Below are 11,407 nucleotides of genomic sequence, written 5' to 3' on the forward strand. Positions count from 1 at the left end.
CGACAGTGCAGCACTTCCTGAGTACTGCACTGCAGTGTCAGCCTAGATTTTGTACTCGAGTCTCTGGAGAGGGACTTGAACCCACAACCTTCTGACTCAGATGCAAGCGTGCTACCAATAGTAATGAGAGGAGTTGCCTGTGTACTGATGATGGGGGTCATTGCAAACATTTGTAAAGCAGTGTTAAAGATTGCAGTGAGTGTCTTTTAGGAATACAATTAACAGGTATCCTCCATCTCCCACAGGCTTATACCATACATGTAATAAAGTCGGGCAGCTTCGATGATGATAAGGCACTGATTATTCGCCGTTACACCGATTTTGCAAAATTGAACGAAACACTCCACAAACATTTCAGAGAGGACATGAGCAAAGTGGTGTTTCCAAAAAAGAAAATCCGGAAAAACTTCACACACGAAACCATAGCCAAACGCAGCCGGGCTTTTGAACAGTATCTGCAGCACATTCACTCGATCGTGGACATTCGCAGATCCAAAGTATTCCTGGAGTTCTTTTATCTCCGAGATTTAAAAGCTGGTCAGGGATTATTGCGGGGCGGTATGTGTGAGGACGCTTTGGAGACACTGATCAATGCTCTTCACTTGCAGAAGAAGCTGTGCTCCTGGGACATGGAGCACTTACTTTTCACTCTAGCTTCTATTTCTCTGTGTTGCCATGAACTGGATCGCTTGGAAGATGCCCAGGCCTACTGCGAGCGGGCCTTGCAGACAATAGACAACCAGGAAAATCATCCGCTATTCGTGCCTTTACTTCAGTCCAACATCAGGCTCTCCTGGAAAATAGCTAAAGACAAACGTCAGTCCGAAGCCAAACTCCAGCAAGTCCAAGAAGCAGGAATCGATGTTTTAAATCAACCTAGTCTTAAAGAACATCTTATTAAAGAGCTTTTTGAGTGAATTATACACAGCTTGATACTACATGAGGGCTGGAGGGCAGTTCTCTGGACAAATTTCAGTAGTTTCATTAAAGTAGTTTTATATTGGTAAGAACCTTAAAATGGGCCAAAGTTTAGTAAATCAAGTTTCACTTTCCTGTGTATTGTATTTAGCATCTCTGAACCGTATCATTGTAAATAGTTGTGCTTTTCCCAGTATCAGAAGTGTAAAGATTTACGAGAGCTATGACAATAATGTGTGTAATACCAAACACTGGGCAATGCATGCACGGGCCTCCAGAGAAAATTTACTGGTGACTCACCCTGTAGTATTGTGATTCTAATCTTAATCTCGCCTGCTTCGAAATACATATTTTACACTGCACCCCAGGCTAATGTAGATGTAGACATGATGTCTGTGTTCTTTATAAACCAAACACTCAGGATACAGTTGCAATATTGGGTGAATTCCTAGTACAGTAGCTTTAGAACGATTGCAAGATTGTCCTTGGGAGCTGTTCAGTTACATGTATTGCATTTTTTATAGGGACTTTGGAGATCAGAGTCCATCTGTTGATGTGCCTTCTGTCTAAACCTTGCCTCCAATTCTCAGAGTAATTGCTGTAAATTCTTTGCTCAGTAAGCAGAAGTACTCTGGGGTAACTCTTGTACAGAGTCTAATTTGGCTGGAAGCGGGGGGTTGAGAGAAGAGTGCAATGTGCTAGGATACTGGCACACTTGTAGCTAGCTATTTGTTTCCAGAGGAGGGAAGTAAAGGGAAGTACTGGTACTGAGCTACACTGGCCAGGATGGCAGCGGGTTTGATCTTCTGGAAGTAGCTGATCTTGGCCTCAGTGCCCGCTGTTGACATTGGGCAAGGGCTGGATTGGACTCTGAGGATAGCCTGCCAAGACTCAATGTCGAGGCTCACACACATGAAAAATTGCGCTTTGATTGAGATAATGAAGAGTTGCTGGCCTGTGGAACTGCACCCCAGCCTGAGATGTTGACCTTCAGGGGAAATTGAGAGGGGAAGAAAGGCCAGTGCCATTGGAGCTGGTTTCAGTTGACCATGACTACTGTGAGTTGCGATCTGCTAAGTGCAGTTAAAAGACGTCCTCGTGCATGTTTAGATGTGAGTAGCTCTACAATCAGAAAGAAAAGAGCCAAACTCTTCACCACGCAAGGGTCAACAGCGACTGTAAATAGGAGCAGCCCCACTTGGACGTCACGCATTCAGCTGCTGAACCTGAACTTTCTCAACAGCTTAACAGAAAGAGGATCTTTTGAGGGCAAGCGATGTGTGGCGTTTTTATATTGGAGGCCATGGTACAGTATATCAAAGTGTTTATAGTGAGTGGCCAGTGAACTGAATGATGGAAGAGCACATAAATATTTGCGTGTTGAGTATTACAATGTATATATTAGCTGCTTCCTTGTATTGCTGATACATCATAAAGCTGTAGCGGTCCCCACTTTTGTTGCATTATTTTAATGTACACGTCGGGCTAAAGAGTTAAAACTGCTTATTACCTGATGCTATCTGTTAGGTGGTTTTAGCAATGGACTTTCTTCACCACTTCCTGTTTGCTGGGAACCAAGTAGGCAGGAAAGCTACTCTCAGCTCTGTAGCAGTGCTGCCTGTAGGCCAAGAGTATGAAAGAGCAACTCCAGGCCTACATGTTCTCTGCTACTCTTTTCTTCCCCCTCAATATTCTCCCCTCCTGTGTGAAAGATACTGACTCACGCTGAGATATGACTCCACTTATACTGGCCACTTTCTCACCCAATTAGCTACATTTCAGTGACTGTCAGGAGACTATTTAACAATGGCTGGCATCAGAACCAAGTTTGATTCGGTCCTCCATCCATGATACTTTTCAACAGGAGTCACTAGGTACCGATCAGAAGTAGGGACCAGAGCTGATTTATTTCTTTAACTCCTCCTCAGCCCGTGAGACTGGCCAATTTGCAGTATCCCAATTGCGGAACTGACTGAAATCAGCTAAGTCAGAACAGAGCAGCGACTGAGCTGGGATCCTCCTGGCCTATATGTTTCATGACCGCATCATGCCATTCATTTGCATGGAGCAATTTGGGAAGCTATTTTCTGATCATCTTTCCCTTCCTAATGCAGAAGTGTACCTTTCATACTGTACCTTCCATACTGTACCTTCCATAATGACAATGCTGCAATCTGGAGATCGCTGCATGGGGAGTGTTGGATATGGTGCTCCATTGTTTGGAGAAATAGTAATCAGGCTGTGCATTTCTGAAATTGGCTTCCTTTGTGAAACCGGATATGTTCAAAATGGAGCACTGTTTAATATATTGCTGCTAAACTCCCTGTAGAAATATTATCAGCCAACTGCATAAATAGTATTTACTTCCAGGATATTCCAAAAAAATATAAGGCCAGTTTGGAAGTTAAAACCATTCTGATGTTATGTCAAATCCTCACTAGAAAAAGTTCTTGAAATCATGAAATCTTGAGCAAAGACGGTCAAACTACAATAGTGTTCATGCAGTGTTAAAGGGGATTGGTATTTATTAAGATCTGGGGTCTGAGCCACAAGTGCATGTAGCATAAGTCTGACTCTTGCACATGGAGTTTCAGTTAATGGGAAAATAATGTATAGGTTTGGCATTAAAACATAACTAAAAGGCAGTTGGCCATTACATTTCAAAAAAGTGTCATTGGTTCAAATCCTGCTTGTTTTTGGGGGAGATTTTTTCCCTTTCCCACCCAAAAGACTTCCCAAATCTGTACAAGTTTTGTTCTGGAGGCTGGTTGGTGTACAATGAAGACAGTGTCATAAACAGCTAGGGGCCAAAATTGCCCATCGCTGGAAACTGGGCGTAAGCACCCCATTTCTACTGTTTATACTGCCGCGGTAGTTGAGATGACCTCATGAGCGAAATTCCGCTCATTGGCTTTTTTTTTCGGGTGGCCCAGAAGTCGTTCATAATGGAGTCAGTAGTGCGGCGGTGAGCACGCTACAGGGGCGGAAGTTGAGGCGGCGTGTTGTGTCCGCCGCTGTCAGTCATCAGTGTAGCGCTGATGACGTCATCACAGCGCCATGTTTCCAGGGGAGAGCCTGCGGGATTTAAAAAATTCGGTCCATTGGGCCACCAGGGAGGGTTTTGGCTGGGCCAGCATCCTGACCCAAGAGGCCCAGCCGAACTCGGGGGCATAATAGTTGGCCCGACTTGGCTGCACCATCTCAAAAAAGCAGGTTTTGGCACTGCCCGGCGGGAGGAAGATTTTCTCGGCGGAATTTCACCATCGGAGGGGGGGGGGGGATATCGGCGGTGCACACTGTGATAACTCACTTAGGACGGCTCTGCAACAGCGGAGCGGTAGTGGGGGGAGTGGGTCACCGCCGGGACACCGCAAGAGCAGAATTTTGATAATGGCGGCCATTCCACGAGAAATTGGCAACCATTGCACACCACAGCGTGGCCACTGATTTCCGGCGGTAATGGGCCTTAAGGGAAGGGGCAATTTCAGCCCCCAAGTTCTTATCTCTGCAGTGTTCTGCTTTGTCCTCATCAAGTTCAGGGATGTCCTTTCTGGGAACTGGAACTCTTCTGATTTAAAGCATCCAATGCCAGCATCAAGCACTCCCAGGTTAGACAACACCGCTTAGACGTGGATTTCAGTCAAGTCAGGGACTTGTTCTTTTTTGACCAACTCACTATCTCCACAGTGCTCTGCTAATTTTATCTTTCTGCTCAGCCAGGATCCACACCCACTTAAATTCTGAGACACTGTCCATTATTGTGGCCAACTCGACACTCCATAGATCTTAGGGTGAAGCATAGTATTAAGTTCCTCAGTGTAGCAAGCTCATACTAGTGACTTATTTCAATTGTTTGAGGTATGATTGCTCTACCATGCTGCTTATCATATTTACAGGAGGGTTCTTTTGTTTCCTCCAGTTTACATCCTTTGCTGAAAGCAGTGATTAATGCTGAGATGCCTTAGGTGCTGCGAGCCCTGAATATGCTTCATGTGTGAAATTCTACAGAGTTCAATTTGACTGGATGGGGTGGAGGTCATTACAGTTGAGCAGATCATAGCCCTGGCTACTGCCCGTGGCATTTCCAGCAGCAGTGACTAGTAAGTGATTAGAATAAGGAACCTTGGCTGCTTCCCCTTGCCCCAGTTATAGGGCTTGCACTCCTGTCATTGGTGAGATAAGCCTAACTCACCATAGACCAGCGACTGAAGTGCAGACTTATTTATCTGTAATTCATTGCTGGGAGAAGGGAGGGTAGTCTTTTTTGACTTTCTCAATTTTCAGTTTTGCTCCTGGAAATGTTTGTAAGGTGCCTGAAAGATAAATATAAGGGATGGGATTGATAACATTTCAGAACCAGAAGCCTTTGGTTTATTACACGTGACAGCATGCACCATCCCCCCGATTTCACTGCTGTGGCAAGTGGAATTGCTACAGCGCAAAATAGCTGCGGGTGGCAATAAGGCAACATCTGAAGTAGTGACCTAACCTGGCGGTGAACTCAAACCTAAAAACTGCAGGTCCAAAACTGACCATTATCATGAAATAGACAGTGCAACCAGTCTCAAAATGTAGCTCATTTATTAATTATTTAAAATTAGTGACTCCAATCCATGTAAAGATTGTAACTGCATTTTATTTCAGGGTAATTTCATGATTCTTGTCTGGTCTATCTGCGGAAAGATGCTTTTACAGGTTAAACTTTAAATGCCATCCTTTCAAATGAATCATATTTGTCAGTCAGAAAAAACAAAATATGTGTGCAGAGAAGTGAATATTAGAATGTAAAAAGAGTGTGCATCAGTGAGAGTAGTTAAGGAGTATAAGCAGTGACCTATTGAGATCACAGATTCACAATGGACATTGTCACACATGCTCAGTTACTTCTGCAAATTGAGGGCTGATGGGTATAGTCAGAACGACCTGGTCATGTGTTTAGTTAAACCCTTTCACTTCTATCTTTTTTTCAAAAAAAAGGACTGGAAAACAAAACAACAGGAGTGAATCAAATTCTGTGGTCAAACTGCATTGCAACAATCAGTGGTTGAGATCGTGCGCTACTAGATAATTGGGTGGGGCCTTTGATAAGACTTTGCTGTGCTAGTATATGCCTTGTGATACTGATGGTAATAGACTTCTCTGTTGTATTATTCACTGAGGTCAGTCACTATTTTATAAATTATTCTGCTCTTCAGACAGACGTAATTACCAGTCCAGTCCAGTGTAAAGGATAAACACTGCTATGAACCTGTGACTGTTTAACCTTTCAGTGCCTAAATACCACTGCCTGTCACAGCTGTGTTAGTGTTTGGACAGTATATATTACTAACCTTGCTTTAGTCAAACGCCCTTTACAATGAAAAGTTTTAAAGGTTCCAGTCTATCAGACAACTCCCGACATCGTAAAAATCCTGTTACAATGAAAACATGATCTGAAAAATCATGAGTCAATTCTATTATACTAAAAAGCCAAGTTGTACTTTAGAGCAAGAGATGACCCTTATATAAAGCCCCCAACTCATTGAATGAAATTTGGTCACATTCATCCTATCAAGCTTTACATTTAAAAAAACCCAGACATACATCACTGTGATACATTCTTGGGGCGGGGGCAGAAGAAAGTTGTATCTAGAATTTTGGCAGTTGAGTTTTTTGAGAAAGAATTACCAATCTTTTAAAATGAATGCTTTGTGAAGTTTGGGATACTGACAACGCAGCCCAAGATTAGCAGGCAGTCAGAGCTAGAGTTAAATGTAAACTGAAAGAAGGAAGTGCAATTTAGTGGTTTTCCACTGCACCGCAATATCAGACTGACTTGTACAAGGGGTCTGATTGCGGCCTGGAGCCACTGTGAAGTTAAGTTGGCAGAGGTCAAGCTACCACTGCACTGAACTAAAAGACTGATTGGCTGGTTTGTGCAGATTTATCATAAGCCAGGTTATATTACTTTCTAGTGAAATTTTCTAGTGTTTTTTTAAACTTGCGTAAGGTCACAAAAGAAAATCCCCCCTTACTAGCAGTAACAGAATGTACAGTCTGCAACTGTAAAAACTTAACAGTAATGTTGGATAGTATCTTGCAATTTATACCAACACTAAACCCTTGATTTCCTTACTGCCTTGTAACACAGACCCGGCCATCTATTCCAAACAAGAATTTCTAATGAACTATAGATTTTAAAAAGTGATTTTGGATTTTCACTTCCTAGTCACCATTACTTCAATAACCTGCGTAATCAACTGGTGTGAATCAAAGGGGGTCAGATCAGTGGGATAAGTTTCAAAATGTATCAAGACTGGGAATTAACCCCTTTTTATATAGGGGTCCAGTGATCTGCCAGTGGGGTTAACCTCAGAACTCCACTTGATTTATTTTCTTAACCTTTTACAACATCCCCTTTCTTGTACTTCAGCTACACTTGGTTCAATAAATGTACCAGAGGCAGGAACCTTGCTTTTAAAGTCCTTAATGTCACACATGCTGAAATGTTGTCAATTATTAAAGAACACAGTACTTTTTAAATCAGTCATGGCCAGTAGTCAGTTACTTCAAAATTGTTAAAACAAAGTTATACTGCAGCTACTTGTCTGAAATTATTTACTCAAGCAGCAGACAAGAGTTATATTGCTAACTGGGCATTGTTTCATGTCACACAGAGGTCAGTGACAATGCATTTCTTAATATACATGTTTAGATGAGCATGCAACATTCCACACCCCAAGAGGCAAACATTTCATGCCAGATGTGCACAGGCAAAGTTCTAAATGATTATAAACATGCTTTTCAAACTTCTCAAGGTGCAATGAACCACCCGGCCACTTTTTAAATGTGACTTCACACTGGGTTGGAATTATGCTATAGCTAATGTGAACTCAAAGTGCTGTGAGTTAGCCTCCTGGAGAGGGCCTCACAACTATTGGTTATAGTGATTATCAGTGCTTTGATGTGTACTCACACCACTTTTCATTAATGCAAAACTAGCAGGGAAACTACACTCACAATATACAGGCCCATCAAATGTCCACCATGCTAATTAAAAATAGGTCTCCAAATATTCATACCTTGTTGCATTAGATGTAATGCAGTAACCTGTTGCTATTTTAATGACCATTAAAATAAAATCAAAATGATGATCACAGGAGGGTAGGGCAGTGTTCTACTTTTCTGACAATTGTTTAGATCATTTGATTCATTTTTATCTTTAAGTTTGCCTTCCCACATTTACTGTTTCCTTTAAAGAATTGTTGGCATACACTGCTTTCCTTTCCTATATTCCACTTTTGTCATTCTATCTACATTTTCTGTGCTACCAAATTTATGTCACCTGGATGCATTGTGCTGTTTAGGACTCTACTCCAAGTGTATAATGCTAGTGTTAAACTATATAAAGTAAAATAGGCTTTAATTTGTTCTAGCTGGAAATACTTGTTCTTGTAACATTAGATGAATGTTTCTCCATAATTGCATTCACTAGTTTTTCTTTTAATGCCAAAAAGCCAAATTTTTCTTCTTCAGTTTAGTAACTAAGAGCCTAAGGAGCAGAACACAGTTTGCTTTTGTCCAATAATTCTATGAAAACTTGTAGGTTTCTGTTTGCAGCGTATTGTCATCCTTTGTTGATTGCAACATGATGGTGAGAAGTTACACAACTATCTTCATAAATGTGACAATAACTGGGATTTTCTTATCGGAACCGGAGGAAGCCATTCAGCCCCTTGAGCCTGCTCCGCCATTCAATTAGATCATGGCTGATCTTTATCTTAACTTCCATCTACCCACCTTGGTTCCATATGCATTAATATCCTTGTCTAACAAAAATCGATCAATCTCAGTTGTGAAATTTTCCATTGACCTCAACAGCTTTTTGGGGGAAGAGTTCCAGATTTCCACTACGCTTTGTGTGAAGTACTTCCTGACATCACCCCTGAATGGCCTAGCTCTAGTTGTAAGGTTATGCCCCTTATGTACTCTGCCACCAGAACAAATAGTTTCTCCCTACCAAACAAATCTTGTTATTCTTCTCATTGTAACCATGCACGTCCTTACATAATTAGATAAGATGTATTAGAACTGATGCATTTGTTTTTAAATCAGTAAAATAAAAATGACCTACTGGAAGATTAAAGATTCATAACTGAATTGACTATCATTTGGAATATCTATTGTTCCCAATCAAACAAAGCTCAGTTATGCTGAATGAATTGTGTACAAGTTTAACTAATATTTGCACCACTTTTCTTAATTCAAGGTTATTCATGGTCATTCTGGAGTTGAGGGATTATATTGTCCTGCTTGGGATAGAGTTCAAACTTATCTCCAGAAATGTCTGTCTTCCTAACGGATAACTATATAATCTGTTGTTGTGGGGCTGTTACGTGACACTTGTGAACCGGATATCTTGGTTTGGTGGCCAGCTGGCCATTGGAGCTGAGGCTTTCAGCACGGCCAACCTTTCTTAATTGTGGATCCAAGGATAAATATCACTCCCAGCAATCTATAAGGAATCTGACTTATTAACAGCAGTTATGATGTGTGTGTTCCTGAAAACTCACTGCTGGTTCAAACAAAAGTGCAAATCTCCAGCAAACTTACAGCTGCTTGTTGCTTGAGATGGACATAAAAAATTCCATCGCACTATTCAAAAAAACAGCAGGGGAGTTCTCCTGGTGTCCGGGCCAACATTTATCTCTCAATCAAACACAAAAAAAAATTGATGATTTGGTCATTTATTTTATTGCTGTTTGAGGGATCTTGCTGTGCACAAATACACTGCCACATTTCTCTTCAATTTGTAAAGCATTTGGGATATCCTGAGGGGGCAAGAGGCAATATATAAATGCAAATTCTTTCTTTCTATACTTATGACATATTTTGGGGTGCCCTAGTGAGTGACTTTCAAACACTTGTATATTCTATTACTGTCTGCCTTTAGCTTTTTCCAGACATTTTAATGGTTAGGTCTTGTCACACCAATTTCTGGATGGTAAGGGAAAATTATATAATACTGAAAACTATTTTGAAGGGCACTTTGAAAGTTTATTTATTATCTCAAAAATATGATAGCAGATTTGAATGCTTCATACCAAGGATCTTTTAGAATGAAATATTTTGTTGTGTTACATTAGATATTGAATAACCCTATGTTTTTATGTCAGTTAACATGATAATTATAGTTTACTTATGAAATAAGGAATTGCATGTGACCGGGAGCTTAGCAAAACACTTAGTTCAGTTCTGCTTCCACTTATTAAGCTTTCTAAGGTACAAATCAGAAATGCCATAGAAAGCAGTGCGTGTCGATCTTCTGTTTCTCGTTAAATTATTTGTTTCGCCTCTTCTGTGATCAAGTACCATGTATCCAACATTTTCTGTGTGTCTAGTTAGCAGTTGTTCTACGAGAGTTTTACTTTTCTACAACTCGCTAGTCTCTTTGTATAAATAGATTTATGTACTTTTAATATTCTTTATGGTTCTTTGATGTATAAAGGTGGCAAAAATAAAGTAATGTGGAGGAAGAAAAGTTCTAGTTGATACATGAATCAACATTTAGTTTAAATTTAGTTGATTGGCTCTATAGCGCAGAACCTTTATGAAGGCTGGGATCATGTTGTTCCAGCTGAAATGTTTCCATTTGTTAATGCTGAATTTGGTTATCTATAGCATAACAATTATTAAAAGTTATCCCATGCATCACAATTTTAAACACCTCTAGCCAATCACCCTGTAATCTCATCGAATGAAGAGCGCCTATTTTTTTCCCCCAAGCCTTTTTTGTGTTTATGCTTCCTCATACCAAGCATAGCTAAGGGAGAAGAAAGTATAAATGTTGACTTTTTGGGTTAGAGAGAGTAGAGACATAGAAAATAACGCTATAGTATAGAAATTCGACCTTCCAGCTCCAGAGGAAAACAAAATGGTGGGGAAGCAGCAGATTTGTCAACAGCAAAAAATCAGCAAAAAGTTGTGCCTGAACTAGAATAGCACAAATCTGCCCTGAACAGCTAGTATAGTAGAACTAAAAGAAAAAAAAAAGGTGATGGAAGCAGATTCATCAGTATCTTTCAAGAGAGAATTGAATATATACTTAAAGGAAGCATTGGCATGGCTAGGGGTAAAGAGTGGTGAACTGGGATTAATTGGATAGTTCTTTCAAAGAGCTGGAGGTAGCACTGGCACAATGGGCTGAATGGCCATCTGCACTGGAATTTCAAAACAGTGCTAAAACAGCAGCAATGTATTTCATGCCAAAACAAGTTTGTGAAAGGATTCCCATTTAAATTAACATATTTTACACATCATTTGCACAAAAAGGTTTGTGGAAAACAAGAATTGTCTGCCAATTATTGGATTATTGGAAATTGCACAGCCATAAACAGACTGTTTACTAGATGTGAAAAGGTTTAGATAATATTTGACACTGCACATTAAGTATTTGTAAATAGTCAATGTAATAAAAGCACAGCAGCAACAACAGGCATGATTAAGAGAA

The 11,407-nt window shown here is 40.5% G+C and overlaps 1 protein-coding gene across 5 annotated transcripts in view; it reads left to right on the forward strand.

Moving 5' to 3' along the window:
• snx21 (sorting nexin family member 21) overlaps positions 1 to 3,761 on the forward strand; it is a 60,460-nt gene extending 56,699 nt beyond the window's left edge. For 4 of the 5 annotated variants that reach the window (XM_070896086.1, XM_070896085.1, XM_070896087.1 and 1 more), the window contains one exon: positions 246 to 3,761. In XM_070896086.1, coding sequence (XP_070752187.1) covers positions 246 to 917 — 672 coding nt within the window. In that variant the 3' untranslated portion in view covers positions 918 to 3,761. The remainder of the gene's footprint in view (positions 1 to 245) is intronic. The other variant, XM_070896084.1, reaches the window with a different exon arrangement.
• Positions 3,762 to 11,407: the final 7,646 nt, after the last annotated feature.

The sequence above is a fragment of the Pristiophorus japonicus genome, chromosome 12, assembly GCF_044704955.1.
Source record: "Pristiophorus japonicus isolate sPriJap1 chromosome 12, sPriJap1.hap1, whole genome shotgun sequence".
Classification (NCBI taxonomy): Eukaryota; Metazoa; Chordata; class Chondrichthyes; family Pristiophoridae; genus Pristiophorus; species Pristiophorus japonicus.